The 18,767-nt window shown below is 56.3% G+C and overlaps 1 protein-coding gene across 7 annotated transcripts in view; it reads left to right on the top strand.

Annotated features, from left to right (window-relative positions):
- Positions 1 to 18,465, top strand: part of NF2 (NF2, moesin-ezrin-radixin like (MERLIN) tumor suppressor) — a 49,576-nt gene extending 31,111 nt beyond the window's left edge. The window contains exons 14-17 of one of the 7 annotated variants that reach the window (XM_075516653.1): positions 4,522 to 4,649; positions 6,455 to 6,614; positions 8,408 to 8,452; positions 17,019 to 18,465. In XM_075516653.1, coding sequence (XP_075372768.1) covers positions 4,522 to 4,649; positions 6,455 to 6,614; positions 8,408 to 8,443 — 324 coding nt within the window. In that variant the 3' untranslated portion in view covers positions 8,444 to 8,452; positions 17,019 to 18,465. Of the gene's footprint in view, positions 1 to 4,518; positions 4,650 to 6,454; positions 6,631 to 8,407; positions 8,536 to 16,995 lie in introns of those variants that run through there. The other 6 variants (XM_075516650.1, XM_075516652.1, XM_075516651.1 and 3 more) reach the window with 6 other exon arrangements.
- Positions 18,466 to 18,767: the final 302 nt, after the last annotated feature.

Genomic DNA, 18,767 nt, shown 5'->3' with positions numbered 1-18,767 from the left:
CGGCTGCCTCGCTGTCCTGGGGGGTGAAGGGGGAAGAGCTCGGCAGCTTCGGGAGTGAACTCAACAGACGTACGTGGGAGTTATCGACCCGTCTCGTACTGAAGTTTTAATTTGTACCTGCAGGCTCCTTCCCTCCTCCTCAGGAAACTTTTGAGGACCAGATTGAAGAGGGCTTGAGCCGAAGTAACTTTTCAACCCAGTTCTCTGAACTTCCCTACAAAAACGTTCAGAAGCTTTTAAAAATGGCAGCGATGGAAAATAGTCAAGTGCTCTTAGCCACGGGGACACTCAGTCAAGTGCTAGCTACCTCAGTGCTTTACAAAGCTTGGCTTTGGAGCACTCCTTATTTTACAAGTCACTAGGTTTAAGGGATCCACCAGCTCTTTAATTCTGGGTTTAACGGGTGCACGGGGTGGAGTGTGCTCATTGAAACTCTGCTGCATGGCTGCATCAGTGTTGATGTTTGAGCAGCTCTTACATGTCCGTGTTCCCTCGTGGTGCTGTGTCCATCCTTAGTCAAACCGGCAGATCCGCAGCTAGCGAGCCCTTCTGTGTAAATCCCCGTGCCCGTGCTGGTGGGCGGCCGTACGGCTGCCTTCCTGCCTGCGGAGTTAAAGCCTCATTAGCGGGAATGTTGTAGGGTTGCATGGAGCTCAGCTCCACCCCTCCAGCTACATCTGCCTGGAAGCAATCCACGGAGAGCTGCCTCGTCCAGACGCACGGCACTGCGTCCTCTCCCTTCCCTAAAGAGCCTTGGCCTTCCTGACACGGCTGCCGGTGCCAGGAGGGAAGGCGACGTGCTTTTTTCCTCCCCAGTTAAGGTGGCAGGGTTCCCTCATGCAGCTGCCGCTCCTCCTGCCCCTCTCGTAGCCCTGGGAGGAGCGCCGTGTCCCACAGACTTGACGGCTGTTGTTTTCCAACGTCAGAAGGGTGCAAAGCGTGACCGTTGTGCCCATGTCCAGGTGACAACACCGTGCTGGCCCTTCCGTCCCCTGTTATGCCGGTCTTGCCTTCTCCCTTCCCCTGTGGCTTCTCTCATCGCTCTGCTGCGTGCCTGTTTGGGGCAGACAAGTGAGATTTGCTGAGATCCTGTTCCTGCGCGCTACTTCAAAGAGCTGGATTCGGGCGAGCCTGCCTCCCCTGCCCGCGCAGAGGGGCACCCGGCAGGCAAGCGCGGCCCGAGGGAATAAGCCCAGCTTGGCCTGAGGGATGAAGCGGTTTTGAAAGCTGCTGTTGGGAGGCTCGTGTCCCTCAGGTGAATGGCAGCTCTGCCGAATGGTGCTGGATTCCAGCTCCTCTCTTCCTTAATGAGGGTGTAATGCTGAGCTTGTTCTTTTCTGTGGTCCCGGTACTTGTGCTGTGTCATCCCCTGGCACTGAGAGCGAGACAGGACTTCCCTCTGGGGGAACAAGAGCGGCAGAGGATGGGGGGAGTGGATGGATGTGTTACAGAAAAGGCAAGAAACAGTTATTTTTTTTTCTTGTAACTTTCCAGTCTCCCATCCCGGTTCTTTAAAGCTTGTTTCCGTGTCTTTTTAGTCCTTGAAACCCAAGCTGCCTTTGTGATGGGACTGGTAGGTGATGCATGAGAAAGAAGACGTGAATCTGAGTCTCAGGCCGTCAGGGCTGGGAGAACGATTCATTCTTTACTGACTTGGCAAGGGCTCTTTGCCTCCTTCATTGCCCTTCAGGTACCACTCATGGCAAGACTAAAGGCAGCCATCGCTTCTCTGATCCTCTTGAAGTAGTAAGTGGCTGTCCTGGGCTTGCCCAAATTCCTGAGCAGCGAAGTAAAGGCAGTGGCAGCAACAGGAGGAGCTCTCCTTGTGGGGGAAGCCTCATGACGTGACTTGCTCTGTGCTTCCTCCGTATGGTCTGTCTCGCTTGCTCTATGCTCCAGAGGGATGACCCCTGTCAGCATGGTGCTTGCCTCTATTAACTGCTGGAAATTGCTTTAATGCAGTAACAGGGTTATGCAGTTTGTTCCAGGTGAGGAAACACGTAAGGGGAAAGGTCTGTGTCCCCTTTATCATCCTGTGTCCCAGCGACACCCCATGTCCCTGGATTAAAAATCTCTGCACCTTGTGCAAGGCTTGCCCAGGATTGTTGCAAATGGCAGGGACATGCTTTGCTCCAGATACTAAGCCCATGCCTTTGAAAGCCCTCAGCATGCTCTTTGCTCTTTCCTTACTCTTCCTCACTGCTTCTGCTCTCTGACTTCTCTGCCGATTTTTCATTGCTTCATGAAAGAGCACTGCTGAGGAAAGGCGAGGAAGTGGCTGTAGTAACCCTGACAAATTGGCATCTGGACTTAATGATTGCAGCAACTGAAATTCCTGCTCAACTGTTACTGCTGCTGTTTGGGTTTTTTTAAAGCAAAACCCAACAAGCTTGTGCTGAAAAAAATGCTAAAGGTTGTTTGAAGGCCAGCAGGCTGGTTCTGATGGTCCTGGCTCCCCTGCACAGCAGAGATCGTAGAACCTCACGTGGGAAGGGCTTTGCAAACACCTGTGTGCCTTACAGGGAAGGGACTTGAATGTCAATGTGATGCAAGTATTTAAATCAGTTAAGTGCTTTGGCAGACCTGTCCCCTTTCCTTCGAGACTGGAATTTAGGTACTCAGCTGTCCCTTCCAGTGCCTGCTCCAGAATTAATGCGGCTGTGTTCTGCGCTGGCAGCGATCGCAAAGGGGAGTAAGAAATCGTGTTGCCTTGTCGTGTGAGTCTAACTTACCTGTAACGCTCCAGCCAGACCAAGCAGTGCAGTTTCGGGTGCCGCCTTGTTTATGCTTGTACTAGCTGTTTGCGTTCCAGCTTTGCCTCTGCAGGGTAAATGAAATGTCGTCCCTCCCAGGTTTGTCCAGCCGAAGAGCGAGCAGGGGACGAGCCCCGTCTGTTTGTGAATTCCAGGCTGGCAGCGAGCAAAGAGGCAGGTTATTGTGCAGAGTAAATCTGTCACCGCCCCGGCGCTAGCGGTTCTTGTTGAAGCGGGGCTAGCTGCAAACAATCCCTGGAGTATCCCAAATAGGAGAAATGAGGGAAAGAAATGACCAGCTGAAGCTCAAGATGACATTTGTTGGGGCAGGTACCCTAGAAGCATCCCACCAGCTTTTGGTGCGTGCTGCCAGAGCAGCCTGTCTCTGCAGCACCGTCTCCTGCACAGTCCAGGTTGGTTTGGGCACGTTGTTTTCATTACAGGAACCCCTTAAAGCAAGAAGGATTGTCTAGCAGAGAGGTGGGTGACCTTTTGGATGCTGGGCTGGATTTCTCGTATCCAAAGTGAGGGCTAAGCGTGCTGGCAGCAGTTCTGACTCACATCCACGCACACAGTCTGCCATCTGAAGCCGCTGTGCCATCCTTGACGTGTGCCGCTGCTTGCGACCTCATCTAACGTATTGCAAGAGCAGAGTGATGATTTGAGTCAGGGTGCTTTTCCTCTACTGGTAATGAGCCCATTTATTAGAGGTGTGACGGAATTTTTGACTGAGAGAAGGGTCATTTTTTTAGGGGAAGATAAAATCTGAGGGCCTGGCGCAGTGTGTCAGTGGGGGATATCACGGCATTTTGCAGGAGGAATACAGTCCCCGATCCTTGCTCAGGTGTGATATGAGTGATTCCCTGTGTTATCTCTGCATTTCCAACTGAATCTCGCAGCGGTTCGTAAACACTTGGAACTGTAAATTACTGCGAAGAGAAAAATGTATTGGTGCATCTCCATGGATCTTACTGAAATTGCATCCCAAGTTAACCCTTTGGGGTTATGTTGTTCTTTGCTCACACCGTGGGGAGCAGTGGAGTGCAGGACTCTGCTGTCATACAGGGTCTCACGTTGCCCCTGTTCACAGCTTGCACTTTTAAAATTTAATTTAATGTTAAATAGCTGTCGGATGTCTCCCAAGAGGCAGCTTCTGTCCAGCATTGTTTGAAGTGGCACAGCGGTGATAAAACCTAGATTTTACAAAGTTTTGTCAATAGGTTCTGAAGGGAGGTGGTGTTTTGTCTCCCCTTTACTACTGCAAAGAGCGGGGTCCCAAAGGAGCAATAGCCCTGAACTGAAGAGCAAATTGGGAACGGAGCAAGGGGATCTTCAGGCTGATCTGGTGCTTGGGACGCTGGGCTTGTTTGCTGCTCTGCTTCTGCAGCACCTTGGAGTGCTTGCCATCTTCCGTGTTAAGAGATCACCAGCTGAAAAAGAGCCTCGTAATCTGCTCTCCAGAAAGTTCGAGCCTGGTTCAGACAAATCGGGCTGTGGGCTGTGTCGCCTCAGGAATACACGTGCCCCTTCCCTTTCCCCGTGCAAATGTGAGATCCTTCCCGTTCAGCACCGCCGCAAGGTAGAATACCCCCAGCTCCAAAAGAGTGTGTTGTTACCTGTCTGAGTAGCAGATCGGGACCTTATTACAGCATTACCTGTGCTGCGTGCTTAGGTCTTGCTCTGATTTTACCTCTGTGTTGCAGAACACTTGCTGTAGGAACACTTTTGCGGCCAAACGTGATTCGTTTGTCCTCTCTCTCTTTAGCAGTCCATGAACTCAAGTACGACGGCACTGCCTACCGACCTGCCAAGCTTCAACCTCATCAGCGAGAGCCTGTCCTTTGACTTCAAAGATACGGACATGAAGAGGCTTTCAATGGAAATCGAGAAGGAGAAGTATGTGGCATGCATCCACTCCGGGCCAGGGCTGGGATTTGGGCCTCGGTTGCAGCGGGAGGAACCGCCCCGGGGCTGAATGTGCTTTTTACGTTCCAGACGAGCACCGGTGTGAGGTGAAAGGGGGAGAAGTCTTTTGGGTTCGCGTTTACCAGGTCATTAGTAGCGCTGCCCAGAGCATGGTGTAGCTAGCTGCTGGTTGACCATTCCCCTGGGTGGGGACCTGGTGTCACAGATGCATCCCTACTGCCCGCTTAAAGGCGAGGTTAAGCACGCTGAGCCCTGCACCAGTCGGTTCCCCTCCGTATGGGTAACCCGGCTCTCGGTTGGGCTTGAATTGTCCATGTTGGTAGAAGGAGTTAACAGCGGTCTGACTGCTGGTGTGCTGAACGATTGCAGGCTGACACTCGCGCATTTGCAGAGAATTGTCCAGAAAGTGTCCAGATAGCTGGAGTCTGTGCTAAGGTCCCGCGTTAGGGCTTTAACCCCTTTTTCTTGGAATCTGTGTCATGTTTATATATAAAAAGTGTGCGCAAGCAAGTTTGGATGTGATTATGAGCTTTGATCTTGTGTTTTCCTGGGGGTGTAAGTGTAGCCTTCAAAATTACAAATTTAGCAGAAATCAAAGGAGATCAGATTTTAATCTCTGTAGTAATAATGTGCTTTGTTCATTGATTGGATAGTAGATCAAAGCTAGAAGGGCTCTGCCACAGCGCTCCGGCCAAAACTTCCTGGGGCTGGAATGAAACGCCCCTGGATCCCAGAGGGTGGTTCATTCTGCCTCTCCCGTGTAGGAAATAACAGACCACTAATGCTAGAGACAGAGGTTAAAAACTTCTCCTAAAGCTAGAAGGAAAAAGAAGCTGAAAATAACAGGATAATTCCTGGTTCTGTACCCAGGTTGCTAACTAGGTCATCCCACTCTCCTAAGCAGGAAGAGCTTGGCTCTGCCAAATGCTGAAAGCAATAACATGCTTTCGCTGACTTCTCCGGCACTGTTTGCGTTCCTCGGGTGCTGAGATAAACCCCGCTACAAATTTTGGCACTCTGAAAAGGTTCTTGTTAGCCTGCTGGTACTTTGACCTGGGTCTCGCTGTTTAATCCCAAGTACAAGGCTGGCGCGGTGTGATTTTTCTCCAGTCCATGCTTCGTCGTGGAAGCATTTGGAAGCAGTTAGGGCCGAGTCCTGAGAATGGCTGGGTTTGGTTTTTTTTTCTTTCTTTCTTTTTTTTGGGAGACCTTTCTTTCTCCCAGGGATGCTGTGTGTCTAAAAGATACCTGATATTTTGGGGACAGTGCTTGCTCCCACACGGTTTACAAGCTAAATCCCTCTAAAACATGAGAAGTCAGTACATCAGGGTCCTTCCTGCCCGGAAGGATTCGTGCCTTTGGGTTTGTGAGCTGGGTTTGAGAGAGGGTGCAGTGGAGTAGAGCAAGCGCTGCTTAAACTGCTGTCTCGTAGGCTGGAACTGCATAATGTTAACCTATGTCGTGGTGCAGCTTCACTCGGGGATGGGGAGACTTACAAATATCATCCAGCAGCTCTAGTTTGGCTTTTATTTTTTTATAGTAACATAACTTACAGTTTTGTTCTTGGGTCAGCTGTCTGGGTCCTCTCTTTAATAACGAACAAATCATTGCTTGGAGTAGTTTACTGTGTGCTGTAAACTCACGTTGTCAGTTCCACACACGAGAAGTGATGAAGATAAGGTTTTTCTGTTATAATTCCATTATCGCCTGCCACGGTATCACGTCGCCACGTGCAGCTGGCCAGTACTAACCCGGGACTCTTTTGTGTGTGCTAGGGTAGAGTACATGGAGAAAAGCAAGCACCTGCAGGAGCAGCTGAATGAGCTGAAGACAGAAATTGAGGCACTGAAGCTAAAGGAGAGAGAAACAGCTCTGGATATATTGCACAACGAGAATGCCAGCCGAGGCAACAGCAAGCACAACACTATTAAAAAGGTATCGGAGGGCTCCAGTTTGTATCTCGCCTGATGAAATCCTTTAAAAACAACAACAACGAAATAACCCTTCCGTTTGGTTTAGCTTTTGCACAAGTTGTTATAATAAAATTGTTTGATCTAGGCTTTCTTCCCCGGCTGCTTAGCTTTGAACCAGGGTGCAGAGAATTTCAGCTCCCGGTAGCTCCTGGTTTCTATCTGCCACAACCAAGCCTTGTCTCTTCTGTGCTGTGGGAGGGGATGCAAAGCTCTCGAGGTTTGATGGTCTTGCTGAACCTTAACAAAAGCTGTACAGGGATGCTGTTAGAAGGGATCTGCTACCCTAGTGGCCCCAGGAACAGAAAAGCCCTACCTGCCTATTGCAACCATTCCCTAAAGGCATTGCAAGGAAGCAGTCTTGAGCTTGGCTGGTGAATGATAAGGGCAAAAATACTCCTGACTTACGGGCTCTCAGTAGAAAAAGCCAAAAGCCTTGTCCTCTCTTTTAATCTGTTCTCAAGTAACCTGTAGTGCAGCTTCAAATACTAACAGCAAAACCTTTCGCTAGCAGGGTGTGTGTGAGGTGTCTGCTCTCTGTGCTGTGGACCCTGGAACCACCTGCCTCTAGAAATGTGTTTGGGGTGAATACTTAGCCAAAAAGTTAGGTCTGCTAGCCCAGCGGTCACACCGGAAAGGTCGCAACAAAGCCCGTTCTTTATTTTTACATCCAGTCCTTTTCCTCTTGCTTAGTAGCTCTGCTGTTCTCCCAGCTGGGCTCAGTGTAGCGAGGGGCTGGGGGCACATCCGCAGTTGGTACGGTGGGATGTAGTGCTCGGCCCCACTCTCCTGCAAAGGCGTTTACCCTGCAAAGGCTTTTACCCAGCTGGCTTTCCGCTAGCAGCTGTCCTTGTGAAGGATTCGGAAATCTGCATGGCGTGGGATGCAGGTTGTGGCAACAACTCCAGGTTTTAAAAACAAATCCTTATCTCTCTACTACTCCCAGCTGAGAGTTACATCTGAAAGGATTTGAAAATATCGGTTCGTGCCGACTTCCGTGGCTGGGAGTTTATGATCACGGAATTGGGGCAGGAAAATGAATCTAGCGTGTCTCCCTTCCCAGTTTCCCCGTGCTAGCCCTGAGCTATTCAGGTTCCTGTCCCTCCAGAGCGGAGAATATAAAAATCTTCACAGACCCTTTTGTCATCGTAGAATCTGAAGACATTTCTGCTCCCAGTAGGTTTTGTTAGGTTTTGTCTCCCTGCTCCGAGTCCTCAGTTTAAACGGAAAATGCTAAATTTTCACTTCTGACAGAGACGAGTTCATAGAGAGCTGATGGTCTGATTTGTCTCACTTAATGATTACCCAGCCACCTTCTTTTCGATGTCTGTCAGGGCTCATCGCTGTAATTGGGACTGTGCGGTCAGTCTTCCTTCCTTTGAAACTGGAGTCTTGTCCCTTCAGGAGGGGACCGGGGCTGCCCAGCTCCTGCATCTCAGCCGGAAGAGCAAAGGCTTTTAAATAATAGTCTATAAGTGGAGCACAGCAGAATAAAATTACAGACTGCTTTTGTTCATGCCACCAGGAGGTCAGGAGGGCTTTTGTCTTTGCAGTTGTGATGGAAAGGAAAATGCAAGACGCCGGAAATGGGACAGCAGTTTAGCAACGCTTAAATAATACCAACCCTCTGCCCCACCTGGAAGCCGCTGATCACTTCGGCGCTCTGGGCAAACTGTACAGATTGCACAAATGACCTGACATAACTCGTATCATAGAGGATTTTTTGTTGTTGTTGTTCATTTTATTTTGCTGGTTTAGCCTCAAGCCCAGGGCAGAAGACCTATCTGCATTTGAGACTTCAAAGTAGGTTATTCCAAGGTACTCTGCGTGGGGTGATGGGATCACCGGCTGTAATACTAACCCGTGCATGAGCTTGCCTGCGATACGCACCGCTCTAGCCAGCTCCCATTGCTGCCACCCCTGCAACGCTCCTCACGCACCGCAGCAGGGTGCGGTGCCGGTGAGACGGGGCTCGCCGCGGCACAGCACCCTGCCCGTCCCTGCGGTGGACCCGTGCAGCATGTCGCAGGCATGCTCTCGCTCCCTCGGTAGCGTTCATAGCCTCTCTGCATTCGTTTTTGCACTTGATCCTCTGTGCTGGGAAGCGTCTTTCTTGGCAGAAGTTGCGTTGGCAACATCGGTGGGGGAGTGCAGGTGTCGATGCTTAGACAAATGTGCCTGGTTTTGCTCTGCTGCTGGTGGCTGGGAATCTATTGGAGGTGCAGGGTGGCCTTTGAAGATTTCTTTAATGAAGTAAAGCAGGACCTTCCCCCTTGTTTGCTGCAGAAAGAAATTCAGGATTTAGAAAAAAAACCCAACAAACAAACCTCATCAACTCTTTGCTGCCAAAACTGTCATAAGAGGCTAAAAACGCGCACCTCCGTCTTGGAGCGGAGCAGCACGTGGATGCGTTATCAGTGTCTGCCTGTTTGAGAAGTATCACAGGAACGTAAAGCAGGCGGCTGAGGACAGCCGGTGTCTGCAGGTAGCTCTTGGGCAAGGCTGCGGCTGGGGCGGCGCAGGGGGACCGTGCCGGGTGTAGCACTGTTGGTCACCGTCGCGCCTGGGGACGCCGGCTGTCAGAGCCGCTCTCCTTCCTGCCTGCAATGCCTCTGCCTGTCCCCTGCCTCCTTCAGCACGCCGGTGACTCCTGCTCTGTTAAGGCCGTGTCTCTTCTTTCCGGATTCTGCTTTCCTCCAAGGATTTGCCCTCAGTCCGCAGGCTGTGTGTGTGCAGAGCGTCGTCTCCCTCCTTCGGGAGGATGAGTTTGGGGAAGCTTTCTTGCTCTTTCCTCGACCGTGGTTCTTGCACACCCACAGGGTTTAGCAAGTTTTGAGTGGTAGCGCTAAGGGACGAAACGGCGCGGATGCTGCGGTAGCAGCGCTCACGAAGGCGGGTGGCAAACCTGGTGGAAAGCGCTTTTGGAAAAAGCTTTCGTTAAAAGTTACTCTGAGGGCTTGCACAGCCCTGCCTGCGTGGCGGGCACGTACAGCCAACCGTGGAGCCATTTCTCAGCGCTGGAGCAATATAGCGGAGGCAGGAGGATGCTCGAGATGCAGACTTCTCCCTGGCCGGTACCCAGCAGCGATCAGCACAGGTTTGTGCCGTTCTTGAATGGACCGGCCCTTTCAGGGCTGCAGGCAGTGCTGTAAATCACTCCACTTAGGGTTTTGTGCTGGCTGGCTGCTGCCAGCCGCTCTCGGGGGGGCTGTGGGTGTTCCCAAGACCAGCCGCTCTCGTCGTTACGTGTTTCCTTGGGAAGAGGGAGGAAGTGGCTAAAACTAAGGGTGACCCTGCGGATCCGGGACGCTTTGGGGGAGGCGTTGGAAGTCTGGGGCAGGCTGGCTGTGGTTGAAACCCGCCGCCTCATCCCGACTGGCTTGAGGAACTCCGTGGCAGGTGAAATTGGGGCAAAATCCGCTTGCGGCCGCAGCACGAGGAGGTGAAATGGAGCCCTGGCAATTTGTGAAAAGACCAATCCAGCAGCTGGGAGAGATTCGGTGCCTGGGAGGAGCCCCCATAATTAAACCAGACGCACAGCAAGTGCTGCGGTGTGACCTCTGGGTTTTGTTGCCTGCCTTTGAAGACGCCTGCTAAGTTTTTCATGTTTAATTACGTGGTTAACATGCTAATCCTTTTTTATGAGCTCTGTGGGCACAGCACAAGCACCTCATCTGGAAACTGATTTCCCTTCTCCGTAGCACTCTCCACCGTGGGCTGGCGCTGCTGCCTCCAGCTGGCTCGGCTTCAGGAGGGTTTGCCGCTTAGGCTGCGGTAGGAGATGAAAAAACCCACTTCTTCCTCGCGTCCTCCGGTGTAGGAATGCTCCCAGGACAGGCTGCTGCTCTAAAACACAATCGGGCCTTTAATTCCAGTTGCTTTCTTCTTGCACAGTCATGCTTATTTACTGTGATTTAAGCCCTTTGAAGTATCCAGGCAAGGAGCAAATCTCCACGCCTGTTCCCAGACAAGCGGCTTTGTCCTTGAGCAGTGCTCTGGTCCTTCGACGGACGGGCTTGGCCTTTCCCTGCCAGGCTCTCGGGCAGCTCTCGGCTTTTTCTTGGGCGCAGCGTTTCTCTGGGGCTCGAGCTGGCTCCTTGGGGCCAGGGCTTTTGGTGCCTGTGGGCATTGTGCGGACGTCGGTGGTGGGGTGAGCTGTTGCTGACCGTGCCCTTGCGAGCTCCTCTCCTGGCGGATCCGGGTTGCGGTGCAGCATTGCCCTCAACTCGGGTAACGCAGGATTTTTTTCCTATCGTTAAGGCACTTGGGGTTTGGATAAGCTACTTCAAATCTGCGTATTTATCACCAGTAGACCGGACTGGGCTTCCTCCATCATTGGGCCACGAACGGTCGTGTTCTGCCACGTTCCTACGGACGCAGCATCGTCTCCTTTGGGTTTAGGCAGTGAGCAGCTCCTGGCTGCCAAGCACGGAGGGGCAAGCGAGGCAGAGCACAGTGCAGCTCTGCGGACTTGACTTCACTCCTCTCACCTTCAAGATATGCTGTGGCCTGTCCTCTGCAGCGGTGTAAGGACACCGGTGAGTTAGCGACGGGCACTGCCACCCACGTCTCTCGTGATGCAGATACCAAGCTGCTGTGCCACCGCCAAATGTCATGAGGCTACTTAATCATCTGGACAGGCTGAAGGTTTTCGGGAGGCTGTGCTGGGGCAGACGGCTTCTCTGCCCGTTTTTCAGCTGCGCCTGGCTAGCGTCTTGCTAGGGATCCCTGAAACATGTCCCTCGAGGACTTCAACCAATCTTGTGGGGTTTCTTTGTCATCTCCTGGGGACTGCCTTCCTCGCCTCTCCCCTCCTGGGACCTGCAGACTCCTCTGCGTGAAATGGGTCCGCTTTGCTCCAGCGGTTTGCTGGGGGGATGGAGGACCACGGCCATTTCATGACGTTACTGTGCCTCTGGAGCTTCATCCTGCAGAGGGAGGGGACCAGCACAAGAAGTACTTCTGCTCTGGGAAGGGCAGGGAGGCACGGAGTGGCTCTGGTGGCACGGAGCAGGCTGAGCTGCCCGCAGGTGGGTCCATCCTTTCCTGTGGATCCTGCGACAGCCCGGACACGGACGAGGTGCTCTTTACTCTCACGCAGACCTGCAGCATTGCCGTGGCATCGCTGTATAATCCACTGCCACCAGGAGAGGGGAAGGCTGCGTGCTGCAGAGCGGGCACGCGACCAGCGAGGGACTTCCTAGGAGAAGCAGCACCAGCGTTTCCCGTCCCCTCGGGAGCTGCGAGGGTAGAGAAAAGATGAGCGAGGATGCTGGCTTCTCGCCCTGCCTGGCACCCGGCTGGGATGCAGGCGAGAGCCGGGAGATACTCGGTGAGCAGAGCAGCTCTGGACGCCTCTAGGCGCAAATTTTCCGAGCGCAGGAGGAGACGGAGGTGCATCCCACGTGGGTCTTGCCCACGCGTCCCCGTGTGTGCGAGGCAGGCTGGGAAGTGAAACTCCCTGGCAGCTAAACTGGGACACGGCAGCCTCCTTTCCTTGTTTACAAGGAGCAAAAGGAAACTAGGAAACGTCAGGCCTATCAGCTATTTTTGTGGAAGCCTTTGAAAAGCGTTTCCTTCAAATGGAGCGTCATCTTCTCTCTTTTAAACGCGCTCATCAAAGCGTTGGAGGCCGGGGGAAAGTTGTGCTTAGGAGAGAATAAATGGCAGCGTGGGAGTAAGAGAGAAACGGCGAGGTGGGGACTGGAAGGGGGGCGGGGAGGGAAAAATAGGGAGGTTTTGGTTTCAAAAGTAAATGTGGGAATTGAAATGTCTGCCTGGCCTGTGGGAACTGGGGAGTGGGCAGGGATGGAGAAGGACATTGAGGGGAGGGGGGGAATAAAGAGGATTTAATGTATGCAGTGCCGGGTGCTGATTTAGCAGGGACGGTAGATCTCCCTCCCAGCAGCAGGAAGACGTCCTTGGCATCGCATGGGGTGAGGCGACGCTGCCGGGGGTGGCCTGGGTCACCCTCTCCTCCAGCCTGGCTGGGCTGCAGGATAAACAAGAAAACGGCAAGGAAGTGAGAAATTTTAAGCCTCTCCCCGTTCCGTGGCACCCGGGAGGATGGGGGAAGGCTGATGTGATTTGCAGCCCTCTCCTCCGGCCCGTGCCCCATCTCCAGCGCGTGGGGAGGGCACCGGCCCCGGTGGGCTCGCTGGGAGCCCAGGCGCTTTCTCTCTATTCGGTTTGCCCTGCCAGCAGAAGTTATGTGCCTGCAGTTATTGGGTTAGCTGCTCTAAAACGTGTTTGGCTATGAGGGACTTATTGGGTTGCTTTTGTTTGTTTGTTTTTCTTAAATCAAATCAGTCCGGCAGCCCTGGGTAAAAGCAGAGCTCAGAGGAACCCCAGTGTAGGAACGCAGGGAGTGGGACTCTTCCCTTTCTTATATCTTGATTCATTTGAGCTCTGGCTGCTTAATTGCGCTCCCTCTCTCTCTCTCTCTCTAAATTTTCTTTGATGGCTCTGGTAGTGCATTGTGGAGCCCACCCTCCCTCCTGCAGGAAGAAGATTATCATAATACTGCTTGTAAATCAATTTTTTTTTTTTCCCTCTCCGCACTGACGAGAATGTAACTTGCTCTTAATCACTCTGCCTTGCCTGCACAGTGTTACGGTATGGATACATATATTTATTTCTCCTTGCCTGGCCAGGCAAAGGGGAGGCAGACGGTGCGGAAGAGCGTGTGGAGACGCTGGAGGCCACCTTAGGGCTTTCCCCCAGAGACGGAGAGGCCGGAGCAGGGCTGCGCTCTCCTCCTCGCTTTCCTGTCCTGGCGCGGAAAAGAAAAGAGCAAAACCGGTCGCTCCCTGCGTGAGTGAGCGGGATTTCCCTGCAAAGAGCTGTCTGGGACTCGCGCTTTTGCAGCCGCAAGGAGAGGGGAGGCGAGCTCGGCTGCAGGGCTCCCCGCGCCCACGGGCTTACGCAGCAGCTCTGCGGGAGCAGCTCCGCGCCTCCCGCAGCCCTGCGTGGGGTGAGGGGGGCTGCGCAGGGCTCGCTGCCCCAAACGGAGCTTCCCTCGGCTCTGCCCGTCTTCCTCCGGCGGACCCTCGGGTTTCGTCACGCTGCAGCCGTGCCACGCTCGCTGTCGAGACCGCAGCACCAGCCGGTGGCAGAGCTCTCGGCCGTGCTCACCTGAGCCCTGGCAGCCAGGACAGCCCTGCCTGCAATTGCTCAACAGCAAGAAAAACAAGAATAAAAGAAAAAAAAAGGGAGGGGGGCAGTTTTCCCTCCAGGCACAGCGGAGCATCGGCGGCGGAGAGTCAGCGTGCAGTCCAGAGCGATCCTGATTTCCTCTCTCTTTATTCATGTGCCTGGCTGTAATGGGACGTGAGAAGGCAGCTGCCTGCGAGCTGCCGGGCAGCCCCCGTTCCCGGTGCCGGAGGTCCCAGCGGTGGCTGCCGGAGGTGCCTTTGCTCCAGGGGTGCTGGAGGCAGAGCAGCCTGGAGTTGCTGGCCCCTTCGTCTGCCCAAGCCGCTGCCAAGGCCTTGGCCGTAACCCAGCTCCCGCTAATGAGAAATATGCCAACTGTGCCCGTATCCCGCTCGTCTGATGCTTTTCTGACACCCCCCAGGTTCGTGGGGAGAAAGGCAGCCGCAGGCTCCTCTTCGGGGAGCCTACACGGGAAGAAAGCCTCTGTTGCCGTTGAAATCCCTGTGGTCTTTGCCTTTCAGGTGGCAAGATCTGGCCGCTGCTGAGTGCCACCGAGCCCCAGGGCATGGCCCTTTGGGGAAGTCGGCGCTCACGCCTCTCCGCAGGGTCCCTCTCATCAAGACCCGTCTTTGCTCCCGCTCCCTGCGTGCCTGTACAGGGCCTCAGTTTCTTCCCGTGCCTCAGTTTCCCTGAATAGGTAAAAAAAGCAACATCGAGCATCTCGGGGAGCCTTTGAAGGTCACGGATAAAGGCCCCTGGTGAAAGAGCAGGGCTGCATCTCCTCTTTCTCCTCGCGCCTGTGCTGGACGCCCTCGGAGCTCTGCCTCGGCAGCGTTTGCTCGGGAAGACGCAGCTTTGGACACGGGGGCTGCTGCCCGAGCCCTGCCTTGAGGTACCCCAGGACGGCGAAAGCACGTGGGGGATAACGGAGAGCTGTGCGTAGCTGGAGGCGGAGAGCAGGCTTGAAACAGTCGAATCTCCCTTACGAGCCTGGGGGAAACATCTTCCCTCTCTGCCTCGTCAGCGGTCGTAGCTGGCTCCTTTCTTTTCTCCATCGGAGCACTGAGTTTGCTGGGGGGGAGCTGGGGGGCATCTCCCCTTGCTGTGCCGTAGCGGAGCGGCGCTGGGAGCTGCCGCGGGCTGGGGAGGGGGCGGGATGCTTCGATTCACCATCCCGCCTGCAGAAGAGATGACTTAAATGTTAATTTAAGGGGATTAAATGTTCCTCCTTGGGGGTGTCTGGCCTCTCGGAGGTCTCCCCAGGTGAAACGGGAAAGCGAAGCTGCCCCGTTTCGGGCTGCGGTGGGCAGACGGGCTCCGGCGTGAGCCCTGGCGCCCGGGTGGGCGCGTGGGACGGCTCAGCCTCGCCCACCCCTCTCCGGCCCCGCGACACCCCCTCGCCCACCGCCCTTCTCTGCCGGGGGACCGCGGTCCCGTCCTTGCCCCGGGTCGTCGCAGCGGGAGGCAGCCGCCCTGCTCCAAGCGAAGGGCCGCGCGGCACGCCGTGACGCCCGCTGGGGTTTATAGGCCAAACGCTCCGGCCTGTGAGCCGGCCGGGGGTCTGCCTGGGGTCACGGGCGGGGTTGCTGCTGGGAGAGCCGAAACGAAGCCTGCGCTGGGGCCGGCGGTGGGCTGGCAGCAGGCTGGGGCTGCCCGCTCCTTTTTTTTTATTTTTTTTTCCCTCTCCGGCCTTGAAAGAGAGGCAAAGAGCTGCCCATAGCACACGGAGCCCCTGTCCCATCTCAGCCACCCTCCACCCAGCTCTGGGGGGGTGCAGGGGGGTGCTGAGGAGGAGGAGGAGGAGGAGGCGGAGAGCCAGCCCTGGCCCAGGAGATGCTGGCAGCAAAGGGGATTAAGCCCCTGCAGAAATTTCCTCTGCAATACAGATTTTTTCAGAATGGCATTAGAGCTGTGATGGAATTACCGAGGGAAAGGCCGTGGGGGGAAGCGGGGAGGAGGGAAGCGCTTGGCAGCTCCGTCGCAGGGCTTAACTCGCTGTAACGTGATCCTAGGATTCCTGTTTCAGCAAAACTGGCGTCCCCGGCGGAAGGCACCGCTGCTTAATCCAGCTGAAACGAAGCCTTCGCAATTAGCCGGCCGGTTTGGCAAACTCTTGTGGTGATTCAGCAGCTGGTTGGAAGGTGGCACTTCTCCCACCGTGCTCCTTTGGGTGGTTATCTGTAAATACTGTGATTTCTTCCTCGCTGCTGAGGATGTTTCTTTCATCTCTGGTTTGGCCCGTTAGAAAACGGGCTCGCGGTTCCCCCGTGGGGTATTATTTTTCGGATAACCTCGCTAGCGCTGCAGAAAGCTTTTCTGGGCCAGGTTTTCAAGTCCTGCGGAGCCTTGGCTCCGAGGGCACGGTCCTGCGAGCGAGGGCTCTCCAGCTCCATCCTGCTGCGGGATGCAGGGAGCAGGGCTGGGGTGAGGTCCCGGCGCGGGGGGAAGGCGCCGGCTCCACGCGGGTGCTGGGACGGTGGCGGCAAGCCGGGTTCTGGCTGCTTGGACCGCGCCGGGCACGTGTGCTCATCCCGTCGAGGGCGGTGGTTGGGGCTGGACGCGAGCCTGGGGCGAGGGTGGTCCCTGACGGGTGACAGAGGTTAGGTGTACCCGGCTGGCCCGGAGGCTTTGGGAAGCCGTGGGTTGAGAGATGAGCGTGGTTCTCCCTCTGTCCTCAGCTGACGGAGACGGTTCCTCCTCCAGCTTTGCAAGAGCCCCGCGCGTTCCCCCGCCGTCAGGGCAAGGCGAGGAAGGAGCACGCTGCACCCCGAGGGCACAGCCCCGCGCCCGGGATCGGCACCTTCGGTCCGGGCTCCTGTCTGCCCCGCGACCTGAAAGCTGCAGCCACGCTAATTACGTTGATTGAATCCGTGGCCCCTCGGCGGCCTTTGCGCGGGGCGAAGGTGGTGTCGGCAGCAGTCGTGCTCCCCCGGCCCAGCCCACCTCCCCGTGCCCCGCGCCGCGCCCCGCGCCTCGCCTTCGGGCCGTGCCTGTTGCAGCCGGGGGCTTGGCTGCTGAGGGCCTGCACGACGTCCCTGCTTCTGCCTTCCCTCGTGTTTTCGGAGGGGCAGGGGCTGGGCCAGGAGGGGATTAAGGCAGCAGCTCCCTCCTGCTCAGCCCGGTGCCCTGCCAGGGGGTGAAGCTGGGGCTGGGTGCCTTGCGGGAAGGAGGGGGTCAGCCCCGTCCCCCTTCAGCCGCCGCCTCTGCTCTCTTGCAGCTCACCCTACAGAGCACCAAGTCCCGCGTGGCCTTCTTCGAGGAGCTCTAGGAACCGACCGACGGCTCCGCACCGCTGCTGCCCGCCGGCCGGCTCCCCGCCAGCCGGAGCCTCTCCCCCGGGACCGGCGTGCCCCAACCGGGGCCGGGGAGCCGGGCGTCGCCCCCCGGTCCCCGCCGGGTGCTGCCAGCCTCTGCACACCGACGGACTCGGGGCCCGGCTGCCCACGGACTGTGTGATGTTCTCTAGCTTAGCGGCCGTTCATCCTCCTCCCTACCCCTCTTCTTTTCCTTTTTTCCCAGCCTTTTTCTTAATTTTCCTAGCGTAGTTTTTTGGCTCGGCTCTCCGGGCTTTCCCCCGGTGCCGGGGTCGGGGCTGCGGCCGTGCCCCCCAGCCTGGCAGCCCGCGGAGGAGCGTGCCGAGGGTCTCCCCCGGTGGGGTGCCGTCCCTCGGGGCTGCCTTCTGCCGCCGCCCCGGAGCCCCGCGCCGGCGGTGCCCGGAGCTCCATTAGGAACTCAGAGCATGTTCTAGTGGAGTGCTGTAAATCAGGGGCCGTCGCGCCGGCTCTCCCCGCGCCCGGCAGAGGTGGGAGGCAGCGGGCAGGGAGCGGGATCGCAGCGGCTGCAGGGACCTCGGTCCGTGGGGATTAGGGCTGCTGCTGCTCTGGGGAGAGGAGGCAGGGGCAGGAGGCGGGGAGGAAGGTCTCCTCCTCCTCCTCCTCCTCCTCTCTGCAAGGGCTAAGGAGCAGGAGAACAGCTAGTGCCAACCAAATGAAACCTTTTTTTTTTTCCTGCAAACTGTGACAAACCTGGGCAGCTTGAGGCCGGGAGGTCTCGGGGGGCTCGGAGCCGGGCAGAGGGCAGGCACAGCCCCAGCTTTCGCTGGGTGCCCAGGTCCAGCACCCCCTAACGCGGCGTGGGGTGCCCCCACCTCCTCCGAGCCTCCCGGGGCTGAGCCGGGGGCCGCCTGCTCCTGCCCGTCCTTAAGCGTGTGCCTTTGCTCGCCGCTCTGACCCCCCGGCAGCGGCCGCGGGGGGAACGGGGATGCCCAGACATTTCCCTTCTGTCTCCATCCCAAATCCTGCCCGTGCTGAGGGGGAAACCTCCCTTCCAGCTGAGATCTACCCTTTAAGGGAGCCGGTGCTGCCCCAGGCATCCCTCGCGTCCCCTCGGGACCCCCAGTTCCTCCCTCCCGCGACCTCGCCTGACCTACAGCCACGCCGGAGTCGGCCGGAGGGTCAGCCCGGGGCTCGGCGCGTAGTAGATCGCGTCCTGAGCCCTTTTTATTTAAAACCGCGCTGCCTCGGATCGACTCCCCGCACGTGGCTGCGATTCGGCTGGCTGTGGCCTGGCACAGCCGCTTTCCCATTCCCCCGGACTGTTGTACTTGGAAGAAATAACGGGTTTCTCCTTTGTTTTAATAAAAATTCAAAGCACTAGGAGAGGGAGCTGGGACTTGTTTGGTCTTTTCTCTTTGGGAAGAACCTCGCGAAGCCCTTTGCTGCCGCAGTTAATGGCAGGCGGAGGTTTTAATGGGAAGCACGGCCGCGGCCCTGGGATCCCTGCGGCAGGTCCCTGCGGCCGGGTGGCTTCCCCGTCCCCATCGCTCCGGGGTCCCGCTGTCCCCGGTCCCTCCGGGCTCCTCCGTCCCCGCTGGCAGCAGGGTGCCCTTTTCCCTCCGGGGTTTGGGGGGCCCTGGGGGGCTGAGCCCCGTGTTTGCCATCCCCGGGGCTCTGCCCGACGCTGCCTG

The sequence above is a fragment of the Mycteria americana genome, chromosome 13 (genome assembly GCF_035582795.1).
Source record: "Mycteria americana isolate JAX WOST 10 ecotype Jacksonville Zoo and Gardens chromosome 13, USCA_MyAme_1.0, whole genome shotgun sequence".
NCBI classification, from domain to species: domain Eukaryota; kingdom Metazoa; phylum Chordata; class Aves; order Ciconiiformes; family Ciconiidae; genus Mycteria; species Mycteria americana.
This window is presented reverse-complemented; position numbering and strand designations above follow the sequence as displayed.